The sequence below is a fragment of the Conger conger genome, chromosome 7 (assembly GCF_963514075.1).
Source record: "Conger conger chromosome 7, fConCon1.1, whole genome shotgun sequence".
Classification (NCBI taxonomy): domain Eukaryota; kingdom Metazoa; phylum Chordata; class Actinopteri; order Anguilliformes; family Congridae; genus Conger; species Conger conger.
Window position 1 is genome coordinate 6,699,103 of NC_083766.1, and position 27,741 is coordinate 6,726,843.

General features: G+C 42.5%; 3 protein-coding genes across 3 annotated transcripts; all 3 read right to left on the reverse strand.

Moving 5' to 3' along the window:
* Window positions 1-1,738: 1,738 nt before the first annotated feature.
* Window positions 1,739-2,554, reverse strand: LOC133132442 (odorant receptor 131-2-like). Its single transcript, XM_061247886.1, has one exon. It carries the CDS (start codon window positions 2,552-2,554, stop codon window positions 1,739-1,741), a length of 816 nt encoding a protein of 271 aa, XP_061103870.1.
* Window positions 2,555-8,579: 6,025 nt separating this feature from the next.
* LOC133132443 (odorant receptor 131-2-like) lies at window positions 8,580-9,458 on the reverse strand. Its single transcript, XM_061247887.1, has one exon. It carries the CDS (start codon window positions 9,456-9,458, stop codon window positions 8,580-8,582), a length of 879 nt encoding a protein of 292 aa, XP_061103871.1.
* Window positions 9,459-12,542: 3,084 nt separating this feature from the next.
* Window positions 12,543-13,526, reverse strand: LOC133132444 (odorant receptor 131-2-like). The gene has a single exon (XM_061247888.1). The coding sequence runs from the start codon at window positions 13,524-13,526 to the stop codon at window positions 12,543-12,545; it is 984 nt and encodes a 327-aa protein (XP_061103872.1).
* Window positions 13,527-27,741: the final 14,215 nt, after the last annotated feature.

Consider the following 27,741-nt stretch of genomic DNA (forward strand, 5'->3'; position numbering starts at 1 on the left):
AATAAAAGTTTATTAATGGTACGCTGTATTGTAATGTTTTGCCAAAACCAATGAGCACAGGCCACCCAATCAGGTGCTGACTATGTGCTAGACTACATCCCTTGTTCTTGTTCATCCCATTGACCATCTATCTGATGGAGCCCACCTACAGTGCAGCCCATAAAATGGGCAGCCTAGGGGTTCAATGCAATTTTCTTGAATGAATTTTCTGGATACGCCTCGCCTGATATGGCATTTTGGGGTGTCAATTATGCTAATTCATGAAGAGGTGGGGATTCATAATGTTTTACGTGGATTCTTTTGGACTGTTTCCTGAAATTAGGAGCATTGGTGAATCCAACGTGGCACACTTGTACAAGCTCTTCGAACAGAAAAAGTACTAAAAGGCTGCACTTTAACCTCTTATTCAGCGTTTCATTTCAAATGAAATGCGTTGGAGTACAGAGCCAAAAGAACAATTATATACAGTGGGCTCCAGAGTTATTGGCACACTTGATAGAAATGAAGAAAAAAGGCTGCGTATGATAAAAATAATGATCTATATGTTATAATCAAAAAGATAGAAAAACTGTTTACTTAAATTTACATACATTTTTTTATTCAGTAATCATTATTTCTGAAAATCATAGCTGTCAAAATGATTGGCACCCCTATTGTAAAAAAATCTAATAAAGTTGAATTGGCTCAATTAATCTCAGTCGAAAGGAACTATTGTGTCATTCCACTACTTCTTGTTTCACTAGAGCATACACAATAGATAACAAGCATGAAAAATCCCTTTGTCTTCTATCAGCATGGGAAAAGTTGTCTGGGAAATGGGTCCACAAAAAAAAAGAAAAAAGAAAAAAGGTTAAACTACTGATCTCCTGCGATTTTCATACACAACAGTCTCTAGAGTTTGCAGAGAATTGTGTGGAAAAACAAAAAAACATCCAGTGAGCAGTAGTTCTGTTGCAGTTGAGGTCAGCGGAGAAGGTCAGACTGGTCGAAGCTGACAGGAAGGTGACAGTAACGCAAATAGAAACACATTACAATAGTGGTATTCACAAGAGCATCTCTGAACACATAACGTGTCTGGATGTCAAAAGTGGATAGGCTACATCAGCTTAATATGTAAAAACAAAAAAACTTCATAAAGTGCTCATTGAGTGTCCAGACAATTATTGTGTTAAAAGGCCTATAGGCAAAGCACTGTCAGTTCAGTGTTGTGTTTGACCAGGTGATGTAACAGTAACAGGAAGATGGTGGCATAGTAAACTGGTCCCTGCTCTGTGCATGGCCTCATGTCATGTGAGGAGTAAGGTGCCCCCACAGAGAAAGCTCCAGGGTGCCATTACAATGTTTTGCCTCTGCAGACTGTAGATCCCCTGCCCCATCATTAACACTCTAATTTATCATTAATGTCCACTCCTGAGCTGTTAGGCCCCTTGTTTGTTCCTGTGTTCATCTGTAGATGTGTAATGCAGATTTGCACTTCATTGTACGTCGCTCTGGATAAGAGCATCTGCTAAATGCCATGTAATGTAATGGGTGAACCATGTAGGAATTACACAATACACCTATTTGAAAAAAACATAACTCTGAACATTTGGACTTGAGCTGTAGTATTACTATACTGTAAGTTTACAGCCTGCATGGGACACTGGAAATATGCATTTCACCTCAGTTATTCCAGTAAATATCTAAAGCTATAAATGATTTGACAAATATCATTTTACATTTAAACCCTCATAGTGTGTTACTTGAGTGTGGTGGGGTTGCACCTGAAGTACCTGAGGAAAAGTGGCCGGATGGCACTGTCTCTCAGGCCATAAATGAGGGGACTCAGACATCGGGGAAGAACAAGGAGGCAAAAAAAGTTCAAGAATCGCAGAGGCGCATACAAGGCAGTGGCAGTCTCGACAATCAGAGCCTCAAACACTGTATACAGCAAAGAGGTGATACATAGTCCCAGCTGAAACATGTGGAGCAGCACAGTTTTGCGAGCCTTATTGGCTGAATCCTTGTTTGTGGAAGCTGATTTAGCTACTAATGTTAAACTAACGTAAATATAGAGGATTGTCAGAGCCACAACCACAAGAAAAAAAAAATTCAACCCACTGCTCAAGGCGAGCTGCCATTCCTCAATTAACATCTGCTCCCGTATACAAAATACGGGTGCAGTGAAAAAGTGGGGATCAAGTGCAATGCTGTAAAATATCTCAATGAGGATGTTAACAGAGCTAATGAACCACATTAGTCCAATAGCGACAGCTGTCCTTCTCTGGGTGGCGATCTCTGTGTGACGCAAAGGGAAGCGAATGGCCACATAGCGCTCCAGTGAAATCACTGCCAAGTTGAGTGGGGTGTTGTTATAAGTGATTACACTAATCAGTACCAGGATAGAGCAGATGGCTTTAGACATATGGAAGAATGCCAAGACACATAAGACCAACACTATACTGCCCATCAGATGAACAGAATCATTGATGAGCATGTGGGCAAAGAGGATGTAACGCGAGTCCTCCCTGAATTTTGGTTTGCTCCACAGAATGAAGAACATGAGGCCACTCATGAAGGTAAAAAACAATGCTGTAGCCAATATCACAATTACCTCTGTCACCACAACTGCAGTCATCTGTATTACAACAGCTTGCTGTTGAATTAATGTGAGCTGTCCAGATGAAACATTGCCCTCCTCCATAGATCACTTCCTTCTTAACCTAAGAAAAAATTACCCTGAATGTTTGCAAAAAATAGAATTGATTTCTTTTGCTTCAATGAAATGGTACAATTCAATAAAATTGGAAGACATTTGTTTGCACACCTGACATAACATTCTGTCACAGACACAAAGGGACAACATCCAAGGGTCTTTGCAATCCTAGAAAAAAGACACTATGCTTCTTTGTGTCCTTCATCAGGCCTGGAAAAAGAATATTTGACCTGTGACCACACTATAATAAATGCCTATTTACAGATATTGTACAGTACGCAGGAGTGTCTTCATCCCAGAATTCAGCCAAATATAATGCACACTGAACAGCTGGCCTCACTTCATATTTGAATAATATCCCAAATATAAATAAGTAACTGATCTTTTTCAAAAGTGCAATTGGAAGAATCCTTGAGCTCCTTTTGCTGCTGTGCAGCATCTGACAATCTGTGTGCTGGTGACATTTATTTATATACAAGGGTGATACACTGTTGTCATGCCATCGTCACTAGAGTATATGCAGTAACACAATAATATAACAAAAGGTGTGTGAGTGTTATGTGGCAGGCAATTAATCAGTTAAGATGACCCACAAGTTGCCTGGAGTGAATCTGAAATATTCCATGTTTCTAAAGCACACATGGCTAAAGAGTAATTGCAATTAATTTACATGAAATGGAGTTAAAGATTGCAAGACTTATGGCCTATAGTGGGTCCATAAATTCCCTGTAATGTTGGTCAGGGCAACATGGAAAGACATTATGTTTTGAGTCAGGCCTGTACTGTAGCCATCTTTAGCTGCTACTAGTTCCAGGGGCTAGTTGCTTCACGGTTTCTCTTTAGCATATGAAATGCACATTCAGTTAGATTCAGAGTGGGTGAATGATTTCACTGATCAAGAATTTTCCAGTTTTTGGCTTTGAAAAACTGTTGCTTTAGCAATATGCTTGGATCAATGGGCCTCATGCAAGAAGAACTCGTACAAACACATTTCTTCTTAAATTGCTCATACAAAGGATTTAAGAGAACTTGGCACATAAAAATTTTTTCTCGTATTTACAATTTCTTCTTAGGTTGGAACAAAACTAACGAGTGGATCTGACCTGCTGTATGAATGATGTGAGCAACACATTTCATTATTTTCTATGGAGAGGATTGCAGTGCATGATGAGTCCAGTGAGTGCTGTGCTACTTTCAACGGGCTCACAAAACCTGGATCAAACTTTCAAACTAGGCATTGCAGATCAAATATGAATCAAGATTCAGCAACTGCGTTGCTTATTTCTTGCCTCAAATATTTTCATAAACATATTAAGGTGCACTAGTGCACTATTTAGGAGGAATAAAACTTTATTAACTGTACGCCATATTGTAATGTTTTGCCAAAACCAATGAGCACAGTCTACCCAATCAGGTGCTGACTATGTGGTAGACTACATCCCAACATGAAATACTCCTGTCTACAGGGGCGGCCTGTAGCGTAGTGGTTAAGGTAAATGACTGGGACACGCAAGGTCGGTGGTTCTAATCCCCGGTGTAGCCACAATAAGATCCGCACAGCCGTTGGGCCCTTGAGCAAGGCCCTTAACCCTGCATTGCTCCAGGGGAAGATTGTCTCCTGCTTAGTCTAATCAACTGTACGTCGCTCTGGATAAGAGCGTCTGCTAAATGCTAATAATGTAATGTAATGTTAAATGATTTTTCCTACTTGCAGAATTTTACATTTAGTTACATTGAATGTCAGCCCACTTCTATTTTTGGATCATTCATGTTGAGTATTTCCCATACCTCCAAATTCTGTATCATCTGCAAATGAAACAAAGGCCCCAGGAAGCGCAAAGGCACCAGTACTGATCCCTGTTCAATTTTTATTATCAGCCTCATCTAGCACTTTTTTTACAATTTTTATTAAGTTATGTCAAAGGCCCGATTCTGGTCATTACCATAATCTGGCTTCCTCAAAAAAATCTAATAGGTTTGTTAAACATGACCTCACTTTGCGAAAAACATGCTTACTTTCACTGAACCCATTATGGACTAAGGCACCCTATAGAAAACCCATAGGATGGCCTAGGAATCACAATGTATTTAATTGTGATTGTGTCTTGAAAAACTGTCATATGATGAAATAAAACGCATCTGTCTGTTATGGGAGATGTAACATGCAGGTCGCATGCGCTAATAAGAGATTAAAGTACTATTGTTTTCAAGGAATGATTACATTTTGTCTTTCATGATAGACTCAGGGGCGGCACGGATGGTGCAGTGGGTAGCACTACCGCCTCACAGCAGCGAGGTCCTGGGTTTGAATCCCCGTCGGCCGGGCCTCTCTGTGCGGAGTTTGCATGTTCTCCCTGTGTCTGCGTGGGTTTCCTCCGGGTACTCCGGTTTCCTCCCACAGTCCAAAGACATGCAGGTTAGGCTGATTGGAGAGTCTAATTTGCCCGTTGGTATGAGTGTGTGAGTGAATGGTGTGTGTGCGCCCTGCGATGGACTGGCGACCTGTCCAGGGTGTATTCCTGCCTTTCGCCCAATGTATGCTGGGATAAGCTCCAGCCCCCCTGCTACCCTGTTCAAGATAAGCGGGTTAGGATAATGCATGTATGATAGACTCAAGATTTTTATATACAATATGAGATAAACTGATAGGCCTGTAATTTACAGGGTCAGTTTAGTCACCCCTCTTAAATATTGTTATTTTACTCCCCTGTTTCCAGTTATCTGGCATTTCGCCATGTCGCATGTCGTGACACACCCTGGGGAGGACAGACGAGTTGGAGACCGGAAAATACAAAAATTCCGGATTACACAGGCATTTTATTAAAGGGAATTCTGACGGGGGAAGGGTGAGAGAGCGAGAGTGATGCCACAAATAAACAAAACATCTTTGCAGTCACCCTCACGGGATCTGGGTAAAAATAATAAAGGCAAAATAACAAAGGCAAAATAAATCAAACCACACTGTTGCTTTTCAGCTCTAGAGCTTTCTCCTGTCCTTGCAAACGATGTCCCTCCTCTCTTTTTCATACCATGACAGCGGTTTGTCAGTCATTTTTACAGTGAGGTCTGTAAGTATTTGGACAGTGGCGCAATTTATGTTCTTTTGAATCTGTACTCCAGGACATTGGATTTAAAATTAAACAATGACAATTAAAATTAAGTTAAAATGCCGATTTAACCTTTGAGGGTGTGTACATCCATATCAGGTGATCTGTGTAGGTATTGCATCCCTTTTTATAGCTTATATCATATAGTCCCATTTTAGGGGACCAAAAGTAATTGGACAGTTGTCTTCTCAGCTGTTTTTGGTTAGACAGGTGTATTCAATCGCTTCATGTGCTAGCCAACATAGCTAGCCAACATAATTATCATGAATAACAAGTGCAACCTGCCTAGCTAGCGTTATTGGAAACCCTATTACTGTAACGTTACCACCAAAACTACTTAGCTACCTCACCAGTTTTGCAACCGGCAAGGTCAGATGAAACGTTTCAGAGTTTCATATTTGTAAAGTTTTCATCCCATTGTTTCCCTATATATGGACTGCTGTGGTGCTTCCAGTGTTAAGAGTTTTGAAAAAGCGTACTCAGTATTGGGACAAAAACTGTAATGAAGTTCAACATTGTGAGTTGATATCAGCAACCAGATTGTTTATTTTTTTTAAGTATTTTTTGTGCATTGCCAGTCAGGAATATCAATCATTCCGGAGCCCAATGTATATTCAGCCTAATCCATCTACACCCAATGCACCAATGTGGACTGTGTCCATTCCCCAGTGATTCTGGAAAAAAGAGCCCTTGGTCCAACCTCTGAAGAAGGTCAGATATTATGCCAAATCATAATGTAAGCCTTAATTTTCTCATTCTGTCATAACGCTCTTTAAAAAACGTTATTTCATTGTAAGTAGCTAATATATATATATAGATATATATCTTTTTTTTACCACAATTGGCTCGTATTTTGATTTTCAAAATATCGTGGCTTTAATTACTGAATTTTGTTGCATTTATTATGACAAAAAAAAGCCCTATTGTCAAACATGGAAGCCTTCACTGATGACAGTGCACCAACTGATGACACTCAATTGGTCCCGCCCACACACACATCATCTCACACATGTCACCCTGCTTAAACTTAATCTGGCCCAGACTGAGCTGCTCTGCATCCATACCAAGTCTGATCTCTTCCAAGACTTCTGCATCACCTCATACTGATGAGCTTACTTCCTGACAGTGGTGGTTGCTGAACTGAAAGTAGATTGGATGGAAACCTGACTATGTATTATTCAGATCATGTTAATCAATGAAAAAGAATGAAAACAGGTTGAGACCAATGAACCACCTCTGTGAGGAAGTAAGCTCATAAGATGCTTCTGCACATGCTGCTATGAGCAGTTATATTATCAATGAAGGCATCTGAGCCAGCAGCATACAGGCCCAAACTGAAACACCCCCACCACAATATATTTCATCATGACCACGCTTCAAGACCGTTTTTGTTTTCTGTGGGAAATCTACACCTGATCAGTGCACTCTGCAACCTACTCATAATGATACCTTTTGTCACATTTTCAATCTCCCCCTTGAACCTGGCAGTTATGTCAGTGGAACGTTATGTGGCCATTTGCTTTCCTTTACAGCACACAGAATTTCTCACCAAAAAAAGGGCATATTTATCCATCGCTGTAATCTGGTTGCGTAGTTCGATCAACTTCATTATTGACATATTGTACAAGACTGTGGTAGATTCAAATTCTCTGACGACACATACAATTTGCAAACGAAGGATACTGTACATTGCTTAGTGACAGGTAAAATTGTCCCAAATATTTAATGGTCTTTACTTTGCAACTATATCACTAATTCTCATCTATACCTACATTGGTATTATGGTAGCAGAAAAATCATAAAGTTTCCACTGACAAGAATAATTGCATACCTAAAAAAAAAGAGACAAAGGAAAGGGAAAAAATATTATCACATTTTATTTGATGCTTCTCAGAGAATCATCTGTCAAAGTAATGTTGCGACTCTCCAAATGATATTGTTGCGCAGTTGCAGTTCTTGGTGCTTTAATGGTACAGAGGATCTGAGACATATAGGGGTCATCCTGTAACAAGTGGTAAAATAAGACTCTAGACTGCAGTCAGAAGTCTCAACCATCTTCTCTCAATTGGAGCACAGTCAGTCACAAGTCCAGTTTAAATAACAATGCCAATTATGTGCAATGTGTTGTGTTTGTCTTTTATAATATAACTACTGATAACAATGTTTCATTATTTTGTCTATCTATTGAAAATACATAGGTAATGGATCGTGAGATAACCTGACTTAATTAATTTGATGAGTACATGACTACTTGTGCTTGTATTCTGTTTTGTGCAGATCAATTTAAATGTCATCATGAGCATCGTAATAGGTTGTCAATTAAAACCTGTTCAATGGGCTGCCTATAGCTGGCTGTGTGATGAGGTCAGTGTTCATTCTCAAATGAAACATCCATATAATGTTGATTGTCTACTTAGTATGCAGTGCAGACAGTAAGTATTTGCACAGTGACACATTTTCTGTTATTTTTGCTCTGTACTCCAGCAAACAAACAGTTGAAATAAAGCAATCACTATGTGGTTAAGTGCAGACTTTCAGCTTTAATTGAATAATGTTACATCCGGATTGAGCAAACCATGTAGGAATTACACAATACAGATATTAGAAAAAAAAAAAAAAACGAACATTTGGACCTGAGCTGCAGTATTATTATAGCCTGCATGGGACACTATTTTGCTCTTCTGGAAAAATGCATCTCACCTCAGTTATTCCAGTAAATATCTAAAGGTGTAAATGGTTTGACAAATGTCATTTTACATTTAAACCCTCATAATGTGTTACTTGAGTGTGGTGGGGTTGCACCTGAAGTACCTGAGGAAAAGTGGCCGGATGGCACTGTCTCTCAGGCCATAAATGAGGGGACTTAGACATCGGGGAAGAACAAGGAGGCAAAAAAAGTTCAAGGATTGCAGAGGCACATACAAGGCAGTGGCAGTCTTGGCAATAAGGGCATCAAACAATGCAAACAGCAAAGATGTGATACATAGTCCCAGCTGAAACATGTGGAGCAGCACAGTTTTGCGAGCCTTATTGGCTGAATCCTTGTTTGTGGAAGCTGATTTAGCTACTAATGTTATACTAATGTAAATATAGAGGATTATCAGAGCCACAACCACAAGGAAACAAATGGTTAACCAATTGGACAAGACAAGCTGCCATTCCTCAATTAACATCTGCTGCCGTGTACAAAATACGGGTGCAGTGAAAAAGTGGGGATCAAGTGCAATGGTGTAAAATATCTCAATGAGGATGTTAACAGAGCTAATGAGCCACATTAGTCCAATAGCGATCGCTGTCCTTCTCTGGGTGGCGATCTCTGTGTGACGCAAAGGGAAGCGAATGGCCACATAGCGCTCCAGTGAAATCACTGCCAGGTTGAGTGGGGTGTTGTGATAAGTGATTACACTAATCAGTACCATGATAGAGCAGACGGCCTTAGACATATGGAGGAATGCCAACGCAAATAAGTACAACACTATAGTGCCCATCAGATGAACAGAATCATTGATGAGCATGTGGGCAAAGAGGATGTAACGCGAGTCCTCCCTGAATTTTGGTTTGCTCCACAGAATGAAAAACATGATGCCATTCATGAAGGTAAAAAACAATGCTGTAGCCAATATCACAATTACCTCTGTCACCACAACTGCAGTCATCCGTATTACATAGGCTTGCTGGTATATGAATGTGGGCTGTCCAAATGAAACATTGCCCTCCTCCATAGATCTCTTCCTTCTTAACCAAAGAAAAAATACCCTGAATGTTTACAAAAAATAAAATTGATTTCTTTTGTAAAAGTAAAATTCAGTAAAATTAGAAGACATTCCTTTGCACACCTGACATAATGTTCTGTCACAGACACAAAGAGACATAGAAACTACAGTAGATCAAAAGGTCTCTTTGAAATCCTAGAATCTATTTGACCACAGTGACCACACTGTAATAAATGCCTATTTACAGGTATTGTACAGTACGCAGGAGTGCCTTTCTTCCAGAATTCAGCCAAATATAATGCACTCTGAACAGCTGGACTCATTTCATATTTGAATAATATCCCAAATATAAATAAGTAACTGAACTGCAATTGAAAGAATCCTTGAGCTCATTTTGCTGCTGTGCAGCATCTGACAAGCTGGGTGGTTTATTTATATACCATGGTGATACACTGTTGTCATGCCATCCTCACTAGAGTATATGCAATAACACAACTCTCATTAGAATGTTTGTGACCACAAAAGGTTTGTGAGTGTTATGTGGCAGGCAATTAATCAGTTAAGATGACCCACAAGTTGCCTGGAGTGAATCTGAAATATTCCATGTTTCTAAAGCACACATGGCTAAAGAGTAATTGCAATTAATTTACATGGAATGTAGTTTAAGGTTGCAAGACTTATGGCCTATAGTGGGTCCATGATGTCCCTGTAATGTTGGTCAGGGCAACATGGAAAGACATTATGTTTTTAGTCAGGCAACCCTTAAAATGGGACAATTTAGTCAAAGGCCACAATTGACACCATGCACAGGAGTGTAGAGTTGTGTTTTTAATTGTTATTGTATCATATTCGTGAAATGTGTAAGTATTTAAATTAAGTGGGGAAGTAACAGCTGTCAGTTGAAATATTTCTGAACCATTTGAAGAATACACTTTGGTTTCACAAAGTAGAAATTACAGCACATTTTATATCTCGCCCCATTTCAGGACATGTTAACTTGATGTAAATTAAAGTAGTCATGTTCAGCACTTTGTTGAATATCCTTTGCATACAATGTGTGCTTGAAGTCTGTGACCCATACACATCATGGGAACTTAATATGTTTTCTGGTGGTGCTCTGCCAGGCCTGTACTGTAGCCATCTTTAGTTGCTACTAGTTCCAGGGGCTAGTTGCCTTGAGTTTTCTCTTTAGCATATGAAATGCACATTCAGTTGTATTCAGACTGGGTGAATGACTTCACTAATCAAGAATTTTCCAGTTTTTGGCTTTGAAAAACTTTCAGTGCACTCTGCAACCTACTCATAATGATACCTTCTGTCACATATGCTTTAGCAGTATGCTTGGGATCAATGGGCCTCAGGCAAGAATAACTGATGCAAACAGATTTCTTCTTAAATTGCTCGTACAAAGGATTTAAGAGAACTTGGTGCATTAAATAATATTCTTGTATTTACAATTTCTTCTTAGGTTGGAACAAAACTAACGAGTGGATTGACCTGCTGTATGAATCATGTGAGCAACAAATTCCATTATTTTCTATGGAGAGGATTGCAGTGCAAGATGAGTCCAGTGAGTGCTGTGCTACTTTCAACGGGCTCACAAAACCTGGATCAAACTTTCAAACTAAGCATTGCAGATCGAATAGGTGCTTATTTCTTGCCTCAAATATTTTGATAAACATATTAAAGTGCACTAGTGCACTATTTAGGAGGAATAAAACTTTATTAATGGTACGCCATATTGTAATGTTTTGCCAAAACCAATGAGCACAGTCTACCCAATCAAGTGCTGACTATGCGGTAGACTACATCCCAACATGAAATACTCCTGACTTAAATGATTTTTCCAACAGGCAGAATTTTACATTTCGTTATATTGAATGTTTGCTCACTTCAATTTTTGGATTATGCTTGTTGAATATTTCCCATACCTCCAATTTTTGTATCATCTGCAAATGAAACCAAGGCCCCAGGAAATGCAAAGGCACCAGTACTGATCCCTGTTTCATTTTTATTATCACCCTCATCTCGTACTTTTTTATCTAAATCATTTTCGGACATCTGAATAAATTATGTCAGAGGCCCGATTCAGGTCATGACCATAATGTGGCTTCCCCAAAAGTTTAATAGGTTTGTTAAACATGACCTCACATTGCGAAAAACATACTTTCACTTAACCCATTATGGACTAAGGCGCCTTATAGAAAACCCATAGGATAGCCTAAGAATCACAATGTATTTCATTGTGATTGTGTCTTGAAAAATGGTCATATGATGAAATAAAACGCATCTGTCTGTTATGGGAGATGTAACATGCAGGTTGCATCCGCTCAGATGCCAGATAACTGGAAACAAGGGAGTATAATAATAATATTTAAGAGGGGTGATTATACTGACCCTGTAAATTACAGGCCTATCAGTTTGCAAACGCTGTCCCTCCTCTCTTTTTCATACCATGACAGCGGTTTGTCAGTCATTTTTACAGTGAGGTCTGTAAGTATTTGGACAGTGGCGCAATTTATGTTCTTTTGAATCTGTACTCCAGGACATTGGACATAAAATTAAACAATGACGATTAAAATGCCAATTTAACCTTTGAGGGTGTGTACATCCATATCAGGTGATCCATGTAGGTATTGCATCCCTTTTTATACATTATATCATCTAGTCCCATTTTAGGGGACCAAAAGTAATTGGACAGTTGTCTTCTCAGCTGTTTTTGGTTAGACAAGTGAATTAAATCGCTTCATGTGCTAGCCAACATAGCTACCCAACATAATTATCATGAATAACAAGTGCAACCTATAACTATAACCTGCAATAGCTAGCATTATTGGAAACCCTATTACTGTATTGTTACCACCAAAACTACACCCAGTGCACCAATGTGGACTGTGTCCATTCCCCAGTGATTCTGGGAAAAAGAGCCCTTGGTCCAACCTCTGAAGAAGGTCAGATATTATGCCAAGTCATAATTTAAGCCTTTATTTTCTCATTCTGTCATAACGCTCTTTAAATAAAGTTTTTTCATTGCAATACATCTTTGTTGGTTATGAGAACAGGGTTGACTGTGCTTAGGTTGCACTTGAAGTATCCGAGGAACAGCGGCCGGAAGGCACTGTCTCTCAGGCCATAAATGAGGGGACTCAAACATCGGGGAAGAATGATGAGGGAAACAAAGTTGAGGAATTGCAGGTGCAATAACAATGCATGGTCAGCCATAAGCAGCCTTATCATTCTGTCTAAGGTACCATACACAAAAGACAAGAGACACAGTCCCAGCTGAATCAGATGGAGCAGCACAGTTCTGTGAGCCTTTGTGGCTGACTTCTTGTCTGTGGAAACAGATTTTGCTGCTACCATAATACCAATGTAGGTATAGATGAGAATTAGTGATATAGTTGCAAAGTAAAGACCATTAAATATTTGGGACAGTTTTACCTGCCACTTAGCAATGTACAGTATCCTTCGTCTGCAAATTGTATGTGTCATCAGAGAATTTGAATCCACCACAGTTTTGTACAATATGTCAATAATGAAGTTGATCGAACTAAGCAACCAGACTACAGCGATGGATAAATATGCCCTTTTTTTGGTGACAAACTCTGTGTGCTGTAAAGGAAAGCAAATGGCCACATAACGTTCCATTGACATAACTGCCAGGTTCAGGGGGGAGATTGAAAATGTGACAGAAGGTACCATTATGAGTAGGTTGCAGAGAGCACTGATCAGGTGTAGATTTCCCACAGAAAACAAATACAGCACTGCCAAGCCCAGCAGATGGAAAGAATCACCGATGAGAATGTTAGAAAAGAGTATGTAGCGCGAGGATTCGCTGAAGGTCTGCTTGCTCCTCACAGTGAAGAACATGACACTGTTCACATAGATGAAGAAAAGGGAAGAACACATCACCAAAATAATTCTTTCTAGAGATACAGCATCATGTTTGAAATGGACAGCTTGCCCCTGTACACTTATAAAATCGTCATAGGATACATTGGTCTTCTTCATGGTTCACTTCACACTGAAATTAAATGAAAATCTGCCTGAATGTTCACATCAATAAATCAATCAATCAAGTTTTATTTTACCAAGAATTTTACAAAATTACTTAGTTTTACTTATAATTTTATTATTACTTATGAAATTACTTAACACTATTGGTTATTGGACTCCAGTGGAGGCTGGTGACTTCCAGAATTGAGGAGGCCATTTTTTTCCGCTTGCTCACTTCACTCGTGATGGAATGTTCCCTGTTCTCTTATCTGTCTTTGTGCTGGCCAAAGGCATACTATTTGGAGTGTAAGCTACAGTCAGAAAGTTCTGGCTGATGAAATTCATTGTGCAGAGCTTAGCCTTGTGCCTTCCTGAAGAAATGACATTGCTGTAAGTCTATGAGCCTGCCTGATAATTAAGCTGAGAAATGACATTTGGATGTAATATAAATGCCAAGTGAACATGTGTAAAAGGCGGGAATTTTAATTATGTAGTTAAAAACAATTTTGTTTAGCTTACATTTTTCATTCTTCTACAGCTTCAACATGTAATCACCAATTTAATCAAGTTTAGCATATAAAAAAGATAAGATAACACTTTCTTTATCATATGTAGTTTTATTCAATATATTTAATATAAAATATGTAAAAATATGGTTCCAGTTGGCTTTATCTAACGTTAACGTTATCCACTAGAGGGCAGCACTCTATTCGTATTTAGAGTGAATTTTCTCACAGAGCAACAATTCGGTAATTTGATATGGAAGATTATTAAATTGACTTGTAATAAAACGAAATGGACTACATTAAAAATAAAACTGTTCAATAAATCCCAAATGGTGTCTAACATGACCTATTGAATGTCATTCTCACTCCCTAGTATCTGGAATCTGCATATCTCCAGCCCAAGATCTCAAATTGCGCTAGAATCTCGCCGACTTCCGAGGTAGTTTTAAGCAAAAGTGTTTGGCCAAATGAGCTATAAACTCCAGGGATGATAGCCAGGGGTGTTCTCTAAATTTCCTGAAAAGCACAAGTTGATAGGACACTCGTAGCCACTATGGCGAGTGTTTGTTTGACTGAAGTGACTAGCGAATTCTCAAAATGGCTTCTGTGTTGAATAGGAAAGGAAAGGATAGTTGATTCCAAATGAACCAGTAGCATGTGATTGGACGAACAAAATGTCAATCTTTCAGCCCTGGACACAATGCATGGTGAGGCCAGGCCTCCGTTGCCCACCCATTTTCAGTGATCTGGCCAATCACATATTGGCATGAAAAAAAATGCATTACATTGACTTCTATGAGAATCTCATTTCCTAGGGGAGGCCTGGCCTGGCCTGGCCTCCCTTAATACAAACTGATAGGGAAATCTGGCCTGTTGCTTTACAATTGCAATATTGGGTTTTAGCCATGGGAAAATTTAGATTTATGAACAAAACTAAAATAATATGAATATAAAAAATAAAAAATATGTTTTTTGTTAAAATAAATAAATAAAATAAATATATTTATTGTTTTTTTTAAATCTCTCTCTTCTCTCAAATTATTGGGGAGGCCAGGCCTCCTCCACCTCTATGGAGGAGCCTCCACTGTTGGACTCTCATCAGCCAGTTTTAAGAAAGAACACAAACGGATTGAAGCTACAGGGGCACTGTAGCCTTCTGCTGGCAAAGTTCACAAATCATACTGGACTTCCAACAGACACAGCTGCCCATGGCCTCTTAATCATATCCAAGTCAGCTCATCTGGTCAAATCAATTAGACCTCGGTTGAAAGTAACATAGCGAGATTAAATAAAGTGATTGCGCTTCAAGATATTATGCTCTACAGCCTTTACTAGTGGGCTACAACCCCGCACCCCAGCTCCAAGCTGCCGATTTGACATTTGAGCATTAAAGCAGCTGAAAAGTGTTCCCTTTTACGTGAATCGATGTGTTTCATTTTATAATGGTTTATATTAACGTGGTCGGCTTTTTCAATTTTGGTTTAAAAGGGGAGTGCCCTGCATTGAATGACAATTAGAGCGCTTTTTGTAATGGAATTTTGTTAAAATGATATATTTTTACTCTTAAAAAAAAAAAAAAAAAGATTTGGGTCCCTGGGTGACACCTGAGAAACATTATGAAATAATTTGTTCCGCTATATGGTATATTGATTAATCATTGAATGAGCTGCAATGCAAGTAATATATAATGACATGCAATGAAAAGCTGGGTACATTTGAAATTAACATCATAACACAAAGAGAGAAGATAGAGAGTCTGAAGCAAGTTAGGCACTGATAAGAAATAGAACTGTAAATACCTTTTAATCTTGCTGCTGTTGTGTCAGCATCAGTAACTGCATGTGCTGAAGAGTATTTACTGTATATATAAGAGATGACTGTGACATCATGCAATGGCCATCAGGGTGTTTAAAATGGTGTGTGTGTGTGTGTGTGTGTGTGTTGACTATATCGGTAGCAATTGCTATTCCCAAGAGAGAGACACACACACACACACACACACACACTTTGAAGCTCACCAGTTCAGTGGTGTACTATTTTAAACACCCTGCAAAAGCAATAACAATAGCACCCTGAAATAGCTATAGCAATTGCTATTCCCAAACTTTAATTTGAAATTTGCCTTTTCATTTTGGTTTTATGCTTTGGTTTTTTGTTTTCTTATGGAGGGGAGACCGGGGACAAATGTAACATGCTCCAACATGTATAACTCAATGAGTGTTTATGCTGATATAAGCTACCCACATTTGTCTGCTACAAATACTAGTCATTTAGATATTGTCTTGAATGTCACAGAATGCGTGAGTGTTATGTACGCCTCTGAAAACCCAAATGCAGACCACAGGATTATCCAAAATCGTAGTTTAATAGTCCGAAATCGTAGCCAGGAGATCCAATACAAAGACAAAAATGAAAGGCAAAAGAATAGTCGAAAAAAACAGGCGAGGGGGTCAAAAATCCAGAAAATCAAAAGGCTAAAGTACAAAAGGACGAAGGCAAGAATCAAAACCAGAAAACAAAGCAGAATGTCGAAAAGCAGAAAAGCAGAAAGGCAAACAAAACAAAAGGGCAAGGCAGGCTTGGGCAAAGGGGTGTCTATCAAGAATCTCAAGAGTTAGGCTTACAAGTTATTTGGCACTAAAACTGATCAACGTTCTGACAAAGAACAATTCAGAGACTGAGGTTTAAATACATGAGGGAAGGTGAAGGTGCTTCAATCCCCGGTGTAGCCACAATAATATCCGTTGGGCCCTTGAGCAAGGCCCTTAACCCCGCATTGCTCAAGGTCTCCTGCTTAGTCTAATCAACTGTAAGTCACATTTGATAAAGAGCGACAGCCAAATGACATGTAATGTAGTAGATGTAGCAGGAACAGAAAATTTGTTTTTGTGTTAAAACATTATTACAAGACGACTGTAAATCCCTTCCTAGCATTGAAAAAAGCTCACTGACATGCTGACTCACACTCTGTCTGTGTTTATAGTCCCAAAATTCAAGTTTCAAAATATAGTTGACGCACCAACACTGTATCAAAATATTGTACAGCTGTACAATAATTCAAGCTCATTGGTTGGAAATAGGTTGTAATTGCCACAGCCAATGGCGGGGGGTGGGGGGGGTTCAACATCCGTGCGTTCACAGAGAAGAGGTGGGATAAACAATGTTGTGGTTTGAGAGTGTTTGTTGCTGTGATTCCTCTCTTGAGCTTTAGAAGTCCAAAATGACCTATTATACCTTTAAATCAGACACACACAAAACTACATTTTTCAAACAAAGCTTGAATTGCGCTTTTTAGTATTTAAATGTAGAAATTCTAAAAATCTATTTCTAAAAATATATACCGTAACAGTGTATTTGCTACGGTAGGGGTGAGTTGTAACACTAGCTGGGATGTAACAGGAACAGAAAACTTTAACCATACAGTACGTGCTCTAACTTATGTGAGACCCTGTGTAAGAAATCCCTCTGGTACCATTGTATCAAGTGAATGTATATCAATTGCTATACCAACACTCCTTAGATTAGTCTTGAATTTATTTATAACATAAAATTATGTTTTGTAGGAGCTGTCGTCTGGTGTGTCAGGTATGTCAAAGTGTCCCTGAGCGAGACATCTAACTCCCAATTGCTCCGGATAAGCTGTTTGGTGCCTTTCCTGGCAGCCAGTCGCCGTTGTTGTGTAAGTGTGTGTATGTGTGTATGGGTGAATGAGAGGTATCAATTGTAAAGCACTTTGGATAAAAGCGCTATATGAATGCAGTCCATTTACCATTTAGCAATTTACCATTCACCAATCATTTTGACTTGGTGATCTCAAGAAGGGATTGGTAACCCAAAATCCACCAGGTCTTTAAACAATATAAAGGTGTTGTTAGGGTATGTGTCATGTAGGGTCAAAATCAAGTCATGCAGTGTTTGTCTGAGTCCATTAGACTGAGACAAAATCAAAGATAAGAAAGAAGAGACATTGATCAAACATCAACACTTGAGTGTTGTTAGCTCTGGTATTGACAGAAAAACAACATTCAACAATAAACCAACAATAAAGAACAATCAAACAATATATAAAACAGCAAGCAATAAACAAAAAAAACCCAGGAAAAAAACAAAAAACAATCATTATGGTAAAACCAATAGAATCAATAGAAACAATAAAGCAAAAAAGCAACAACAAAAAAAGCAGTATAAACAATCAAAAAAATAAATAGCAAAAGTAAAAGACCTAAAACTACATCATTGTCAGTACCATGCTTCAACTTCAACTGTTCCAAGCATTAACAACTCTGAGTATACTTTTTTGAGTAGTTGTTCAGAATTTCCTCTCGGCTATCAGCCTGTGGTCCTTTGTTCTGTTAACAGAGCTCAGTCTAAGTGGCCTTTTTTTGGCTGAATACACTGAATTCATAACTCATACAGGAGCCAGTTTAGTTGCCCTTCTTTCTACTTTTCCCAGAGGCTCTATAACTTTTTTATAATATGCTACAGTACAAGAGATCCTGATAGACTTTGGTCTACTAATCCTTCCGAGTCTTTTTTAAATTGAGCTATTACTACTGCCGCCATGAAATACTCCTGTCTTAAAAAAATTTCCCCACATGCAGAACATTAAGTTATATTGAATGCCAGTCAACTTCTATTCTGTTCCAATATTTTTGGATTATCCTAGTTGAGTATTTCCCATACCTCCAATTTTTGTATCATCTGCTGTGAGGTTGAGGAGGTGCGGAGAGCCAGGTGCGACTAAGGGGGTGACCCCTTGTAAGCGGACCCACAAACGAGCCCGCCACTAAGACCCCGGGGGGGGTAGAGGAGACAGCACTGTACACGGAGACAACTCCGCACAAATAAAAGAAAGAGCCCCAAATAACGGCTCAGGAAATAAAAACTACCCTCCAAAACCAGGGCGAAAATCACAAACGAAAAATGAGTGCGTAAAGGCTAGCACTACAGCCCGGACCGGGGAAAACCCAAAATAAAAAGTACAACCCAGTATAAAAGACTGGGCTAACGAAAATAAAGACTCAGGAGTCGCAGCTCCGAAAAAACACACAAACCAAAATACAAAATACCGGGGACAACGTCCCTCACCCACGGACTCACACGAGCCGAAAACAAAACGAAACAAAGAACCAAAGAACCTTTAGGAAGGCGTCTGCTTGTGCACACTGCACTAACGAGCTGAGCGCCTTCCTTACCTTTTTCTTTAAATAGAGAAACGAAACCCCACCAGCACGATACCTGACTCATTTGGTTACCGAGTCTACCGTGTGCTTTACCAGCTTTGAGCCAGAGCGAACAGTGGACACCAAAGCGGAGACTGAGGGGAAATGAGGGCTTTAAATACCTTCCGGAGGTAGACATCAAGTAGGCACTAACGACCACCAGGTGAAAGTAATAAGCCCCCCTGGTGGCCACCATCAGTACTACCTCCAACCCTGACAGGACCCCCCTTCTAAGGAGCGGCCCCAGACGCTCCTTCAGCCCCCCGCCTGCGGAACTCATGGATGAGTTCTGGATCCAGAATGTTCCTAGTGGGAACCCAACAGCGCTCCTCAGGGCCATAGCCCGCCCAGTCCACAAGGTACTGTCTACCCCTGCCCACGCGACGCTCAGCCAGGATGCGGCGCACCGTGTAGGCCGTACCCCCGTCAACTAACCGTGGAGGCGGTGGAGGAACCTCCGCCGGGGCCAGCACGCTGGTGAGCACCGGTTTAAGGCGTGAGATGTGGAAGGTGGGGTGGATCCTCATGGACCGGGGCAGTTGGAGTCTCATAGTAACTGGGTTGATCCTTTTAACAATACGGAATGGACCCACGTAGCGGGGGGCGAGCTTCCGCGACTCCACTCGCAATGGCAGATCGCGAGTGGACAGCCACACCCTCTGCCCTACCCTGTAGGCAGGGACCGACCGGCGATGTCTGTCGGCCAGTCGCTTCTGGGTAGCAGTAGCCCGTAGGAGTGCCGCCCGTACTTTTATCCAGGTGCCTCGGCACCGCCGAACAAAAGCCTCCGCGGAGGGCACCTCGGCCCCCTTCTCCAGTTCCGGGAACAATGGCGGCACGTACCCAAATTGAGCCTCGAAGGGTGAGAACCCGGTGGAGGCGTTGCGCAGAGTGTTGTGTGCGTACTCGGCCCACGCGAGCTGACGACTCCAGGACGTGGGGTTGGCCGCGGCTAAGCATCGCAGTGTGTTCTCAAGCGTCTGGTTAGTGCGCTCCGTCTGCCCGTTGGTCTCAGGATGAAAGCCCGAGGACAGACTTACTGAGGCCCCTAACAAGGCGCAGAACACACGCCAAAACCTAGATGCGAACTGGGGTCCGCGGTCGGACACCACGTCCTGGGGCAGACCATGTAGTCTGAAGACGTGGTCGACTACTAACCTTGCGGTCCCCGCCGCCGACGGTAGTTTCGGTAGTGCCACAAAATGAGCCGCCTTAGAAAATCGGTCAACCACTACCAAGATCACCTTATTGCCATCAGATGACGGCAACCCCGTAATAAAGTCAAGGGCCACGTGACTCCACGGACGTCTCGGGACCGGTAAGGGACGTAATAGCCCTGAGGGAGGTTGGTGCGATCCCTTACTACGGGCACAGACTGGACACGCGGCCACAAACTCCCGAACGTCCTTTTCCATCCCGGGCCACCAGAACCGCCTTGACAAGAAGTCCTTAGTGCGGTGAACCCCGGGATGCCCTGCCAGCCGTGAGGCATGTCCCCACTGCAGTACCTGAGACCGAACCCCCGCGGGCACGAAAAGGCAATGAGGTGGACCCCCTCCTGGATCCGGCTCGAGGCGCAACGCTCCTCGCACCGCCGCCTCCACCCCCCAAACCACTGGCGCCGCTATTTGCTCCTCAGGGATGATAGGTTGAGGAGTGTGCTCCCTGTCAGTGTTATCAAACACCCTGGAGAGGGCGTCGGGTTTTGTGTTTTTGGAACCGGGACGGTAGGTCAGGGTAAATGAAAAGCGTGCAAAAAATAGGGCCCAGCGGGCCTGCCGCGAGTTCCGTGTCTTGGCCGTCTGTATGTACTCTAAATTTTTGTGGTCAGTCCATACAGTGAACGGGTGTTCCGCCCCCTCCAGCCAGTGACGCCACTCCTCCAGAGCTAACTTGACCGCCAGCAGTTCCCTGTCTCCCACGTCGTAATTTCTCTCGGTCTGGGACAAGGACCGAGAAAAAAACGCACAGGGATGCACTTTTTGGTCTAGGGGAGACCGTTGGGAAAGAACGGCGCCCACCCCCAGCTCGGAGGCATCCACCTCCACAATAAATGGGCGCGAAGGATCTGGGGTTATTAAGATGGGTTCCGTGCAAAACCTCTCTTTTAACTCCGCGAACGCCGCTTCCGCACGAGAGTTCCACACAAAGCGCGCTGGCACCGTCTTCTTGGTAAGCGCAGTGATGGGCGCAACCACCGTGCTAAAACCTCTGATAAAACGGCGATAAAAATTTGCAAACCCTAAAAACCTTTGAACCTGCTTTATTGACGCAGGAGTAGGCCAGTTCTTAACAGCCGCTACCTTAGTTGGGTCCATTTCAATTCTCCCCTCAGACACAATGAACCCAAGAAAAGACACGGTATTCGCGTGAAAAATGCATTTCTCCGCCTTGACAAATAGGCGAGCCTCCAAAAGACGTGTGAGGACCTGGGTCACGTGCTGAATGTGTTCGGTGAGATTGTTGGAGAATATTAAAATATCGTCCAGGTAGACGAACACAAATTTCTCCAACATCTCCCTGAGCACATCATTCACCAGCGCCTGAAATACTGCGGGGGCGTTAGTGAGACCGAACGGCATGACTAGATATTCGTAATGCCCTGTGTGGGTATTAAACGCCGTTTTCCACTCATCGCCCTCGCGTATGCGTACAAGATTGTACGCATTACGGAGGTCGAGTTTAGTAAAGACCGATGCAGATTGCAGGCGCTCAAACGCGGAGTTCATTAGCGGTAGGGGATACCTATTTTTACGGGTTATCGTATTCAACCCTCTATAATCTATGCAGGGTCTCAGGCTCCCGTCCTTTTTCTTCACAAAAAAGAACCCGGCCCCCGCTGGTGACGTAGATGGTCTAATAAACCCGTTAGCTAATGCCTCGCGAATGTATTCGTTCATAGCTTTGCTCTCCGGTGCCGACAACGAATACAACGACCCCCTAGGTGGAGATGTTCCAGGGAATAGCTCAATGGCACAGTCATAGGGTCGGTGCGGTGGTAACGTAGTGGCTCGCTGTTTGCTAAACACCTCCGCTACCTCCCTATATTCCCTGGGAACGTTCTGCGGGCGAGGAAACGCAATCGCCCCTATCATCCGCCCCTCATCTCCACTGTCAGAGCCCTGCACGGATCTCTCAGAGTCCCAGTCGGTGACGTCACTGACCTCCCCCTCGTCCACGGGGGGACTCCAGTCACAGACGGAGTCCCATTCCAGACTCTCCGCCTGCTCATCCGATACCTGAGGACTAGCCTGAACGCTGGGGAACTCCCTAGCCTCCCCCTCGTCCCCCTCGGAGTCTATATCGGTCTCTACGGGTGGAGCTGCGGGAGTGTGCGTCTGCTCAGAGTGATTAGCGCACTGCGGGCCCCACCGGGACACCGGATTGCTCCGGTCTCCCCAGTTTATTTGGGGTTGATGTTTTATTAACCACACGTGACCTAGTACAATCGGGTACGCCGGAGACTCCACCAAAAAAAAATAAATGCGCTCCCGGTGCCCCAGAAACGGAATCCGCATTACCACCCGCTCAGTCATCTGACGCACAACCCCGGACCCCAACGGACGACCGTCCAGCGCCGTGATGGATTGGGGCTGTGGCAACGACCGAACCGGCAGTCTGTGGTGTTTCGCCCACTGTCGGTCGATAAAATTGTCAACTGCCCCGGAATCAATAAAGGCGTCTGCCCTAACTCCACCCCCCTTCCACGTCAAGTTGATGGGGAGAAACGTGCGAAAGCTGATACCTCTCACCAGTCCCACTAGTGCCTTTCGCTCCACTAGTGGGACTGCGCTTTTCCCTTCAGGTCGGGGCAGTTTCTAACTAGGTGCCCAGGCCGCCTACAAAAGAAACACAATCCCTCTTTCCAGGGACGTTTCTTAGGGCGCACCAGATTAGCGCTGTCCACCTGCATAGGTTCCTCCCCCGTGTGTGTGTCTTGTCCCCCCACCGTACTGACAGCCTTGCCTGGAGAGGACGGAATAGGCCAGTTGAACTGACCTCCCTTGCCCGCTCTCTCCCTCGCCCGTTCACGAACCCGGTTGTCAATGCGGATAGCCGCGGATATTAGCGCGCCTAAACTCCCCGGTGGCTCCATGGTGGCCAGGGCATCCCGGACTGGGTCGGATAACGCGCTAGTGAACAAGGTTATGAGCGGGTCGTCTGCCCACCCCGTCTCACCTGCCAGAGCCTGAAACTCAACAGAAAACTCGGCAACACTCCGGGCACCCTGCTTTATCCATGTTAACCGAGATGCCGCCTCTCTACCCGTGATGTCGTGGTCAAAGACACGCGTCATCTCCTGCATTAGGAGCTGGGAGTCATTCATGAGGGGAGCCTGACCACGAATCAGCGGGTCTGCCCAGGCCAGAGCCGTCCCCGTCAACAGCGATAGAATGAACGCTACCCGAGCATCCTCCGTGGTAAAACGTGAGGGTTGAGATTTAAAAAAAATGAGGCACTGGGAGAGGAACCCCCTACATTTCCCTGCCTCGCCACCATACCGTAAAGGGAGCTGGAGCTTGGGCTCCCTAACCACCGGTGTAATGGGTTGGTAAGTAGGAGTGGTTACTTGGGGGGGAAGGGACGATTGGGAGGTGTCAGAGATGGGTGCGGGTGTTGGAGAAGACCGAAACTCGCTGGCTAATTGCCGGAACGTCTCGGCGAGTCCGAACAATACCTCCTGCTGTTGGTCTAACCTAGTTAGTATCTCATCCTGCCGTTGAAATACCCTGGTTTGCTGCTCGGCAGTGGCAGTTTGTTGTGCACGCAACATCAATAATTCCTGCTCCTGCCTAACCAGAGCAGCCTGCTGGGCGGCTACAACCGCCTCCAGAGGAGAATCCCCTCCCACACTAGTCGCTGGCCTCTCCATGGTGGCTTTGGTGTTCTGTGAGGTTGAGGAGGTGCGGAGAGCCAGGTGCGACTAAGGGGGTGACCCCTTGTAAGCGGACCCACAAACGAGCCCGCCACTAAGACCCCGGGGGGGTAGAGGAGACAGCACTGTACACGGAGACAACTCCGCACAAATAAAAGAAAGAGCCCCAAATAACGGCTCAGGAAATAAAAACTACCCTCCAAAACCAGGGCGAAAATCACAAACGAAAAATGAGTGCGTAAAGGCTAGCACTACAGCCCGGACCGGGGAAAACCCAAAATAAAAAGTACAACCCAGTATAAAAGACTGGGCTAACGAAAATAAAGACTCAGGAGTCGCAGCTCCGAAAAAACACACAAACCAAAATACAAAATACCGGGGACAACGTCCCTCACCCACGGACTCACACGAGCCGAAAACAAAACGAAACAAAGAACCAAAGAACCTTTAGGAAGGCGTCTGCTTGTGCACACTGCACTAACGAGCTGAGCGCCTTCCTTACCTTTTTCTTTAAATAGAGAAACGAAACCCCACCAGCACGATACCTGACTCATTTGGTTACCGAGTCTACCGTGTGCTTTACCAGCTTTGAGCCAGAGCGAACAGTGGACACCAAAGCGGAGACTGAGGGGAAATGAGGGCTTTAAATACCTTCCGGAGGTAGACATCAAGTAGGCACTAACGACCACCAGGTGAAAGTAATAAGCCCCCCTGGTGGCCACCATCAGTACTACCTCCAACCCTGACAATCTGCAAATGAAACCGAGGCCCCAGGAAGCGTAAAGGCACTAGTACTGATCCGTGTGGGACTTTGCATTGATTTCATTTTCATTATCAGCCTCTCATCTGGCACTTTGTTGTAGATTTGAGTAAATTATGTCAGAGGCCCGATTCATTTCAGAGCATAATGTAGCTTCCTCAAAAAGGTCTAATAGGTTTTTTTTAAAAGGCCTAGGAATCACAATGCATTTCAGTGGTCATGTGTCTTGAAAAACAGATCTCAGATGCCTTCATTGATAATATAACTGCTCATAGCAGCATCTTATGAGCTTACTTCCTCACAGAGGTGGTTAATTGGTCTCAACCTGTTTTCATTCTTTTTCATTGATTCACATGATCTGAATAATACATAGTCAGGTTTCCATCCAATCTACTTTCAGTTCAGCAACCACCTCTGTCAGGAAGTTTCAGGTCTGTCTCGCCATGTTTTATGTTTATTCATGTTGTCTTAGTCACGTAGTGTCTTATCATGTATTATGTTAGTCTAGGTTCGTCATGTTGTTTAGTTTATTTCTTGTTACGATTTATTTTCTCGTCATGTCTAGTTATGTTTCGTTACGATTATATTACCTTGTTATGTTGAATGGTTATCGTCTTAGTTTCGTTTTGTATTATGTTTTGATTTATGTTTATTGTTACGTTAACTGGTCGTTGTTTATGCATACACTTTTACATGTCTTTCCGCAAATCTTGCGTTCCGCCTTTTCTCTCTCGCTCCTTCTGTCATTCACTCCCTAATTATTTCCATTTGTCTATTTACTAAAACGACTAACGCTAGATCAGGATTGGGTAGAAACTAACAAGACTAATCATGTGTTCATGTTACCTTACGTTTCTCGTACATGTCATTTACTAATTTACTAATGCTAGGGCAGGATAGGTTTATTACTAACGATTACTAATCTCCTTGTTAAGCTTGTCATCCATCGCACCTGTTTTCCATTTCCTTGCTACGCTCTAACTAATTGTCTACACCTGTCTACACCCGCATTTATAGCCCAGTCGCGCAACTGTTCTTCGCAAAATTGTCTGCTTCTGTTTTCCACGCAACTCTTGAGCATTTACCATTATTGATTACACGTTACGATCCAAGCCTGTTTACCGACCATTGTTTATTGATTTCTGTTTTGTGACCATCGTTTGTTTTTTGACTACGTCCTCGCCTACCGTTTTTGTACTTTTGCTTCGCTGATTGTTTCATGGTTTCGACTCCCGCTTCGCCCACGACTACGCCTCTGCCTGCCGTCCGTCTGTTCATCTGCCCCGCTGACAGCTCTCCTGCTACCGGACCTCCCTGCACGTCTACCGACTACGAGTTTGCCTCTTCCCTCGGCACCGTGCTTTTTGTTTGTTTACTTTTTGTTTGGCTGGATCTATGTGTATGGACTTTGCTTGTGTTGACTACTCTCCTGGGATTCGTCCCGAATAAAGCCCTGAGGGGTCTTTATATTACTATTGTTTCTGAGTCGTGCATTTTGGGTCCAACCCCCACGCACCCGTCTCAGAAGTAAGCTCATCAGTATGAGGTGATGCAGAAGTCCTGGAAGAGATCGGACTTGGTATGGATGCAGAGCAGCTGTCTGGGCCAGATTAAGTTTAAGCAGGGTGACATGTGTGAGATGATGTGTGTGTGGGCGGGACCAATTGAGTGTCATCAGTTGGTGCATTGTCATCAGTGAAGGCTTCCATGTTTGGCAATAGGGCTTTTTTGGCATCAGAGCATGCACACTGGGTACATAAAGCTGAAGGGATGAATAGGAATGAAAAGAAAATCATATCTTCTTCTGAGTGAATTAGAATTTAAAAGTACTGTTCAAAAATAATTCATAGTTTTGAATGGATTTCAATGGGGTAGACCTAATAAACTGCAATACATCTGATAACCACTGCAGTTTGCGGGGATAATGAAAATTCCTGGTTTTTCAACATACAAAACTTGTTACATCTATGGTCTCCGTACAGATTACAGCATTGGATTCTGGGAGATGAAGTCCCTCAAAGATGTCCAGACACATTTTTTCTGAAAATAGACAGATGTGCGTGGTTTTCTCGTGTTATACTTTTAAAAAGAACCAAAAAAAACATGTGCTGATGGCTAGCTCACAAGACTATTAATCATAATACTGCAGCCTCACGGATCTAAGTGCACCTAGCTGGCTAGCCAGCTTGCAGCGTAGCCGGCTTAAACAGCTGGAAAGTAGCTAATACAAAAAAATGTATATTTGTCATAAATGCAACGAAATTCAGTAATTAAAGCCACGATATTTGCATTTTGAAAATCAAAATACAAGCCAATTGTGGTAAAATTATATATATATATATATATATATATATATACCTAAAAAAAAGAGACAAAAGAAAACACAAGGGCAAAAATATTATCACATTTAATTTGCTGCTCCTCAAAGAATCATCTGTCAAAGTCATGTTGCGACTCTCCGAATGATATTGTTGCGCAGTTGCAGGTCTTGCTGCTTTAATGGGAGAGAGGATCTGAGACGTATAGGGGTCATCCTGTAACAAGTAGTAAAATAAGACTCTAGACTGCAGTCAGAAATCTCATCTCAACCATCTTCTCTCAATTGCAGCACAGTCAGTCACAAGTCCAGTTTAACTAACAATACCAGTTATGTGCAATGTGTTGTGTTTGTCTTTTACAATATAACTACTGATAACAATGTCACATTATTTTGTCTATCTATTGAATATACATAGGTAATGGATAGTGAGATAACCTGACTTAATAAATTTGATGAGTACATGACTACTCGTGCTTGTATTCTGTTTTGTGCAGATCAATTTAAATGTCATCATGAGCATCGTAATAGGTTGTCAATTAAAACCTG

Excerpts from the sequence above, each read along its gene's own strand:
- LOC133132444 (XM_061247888.1), bottom strand. The coding sequence starts at position 13,526 with ATGAAGAAGACCAATGTATCCTATGACGATTTTATAAGTGTACAGGGG.
- LOC133132443 (XM_061247887.1), bottom strand. The coding sequence starts at position 9,458 with ATGACTGCAGTTGTGGTGACAGAGGTAATTGTGATATTGGCTACAGCA.
- LOC133132442 (XM_061247886.1), bottom strand. The coding sequence starts at position 2,554 with ATGAGTGGCCTCATGTTCTTCATTCTGTGGAGCAAACCAAAATTCAGG.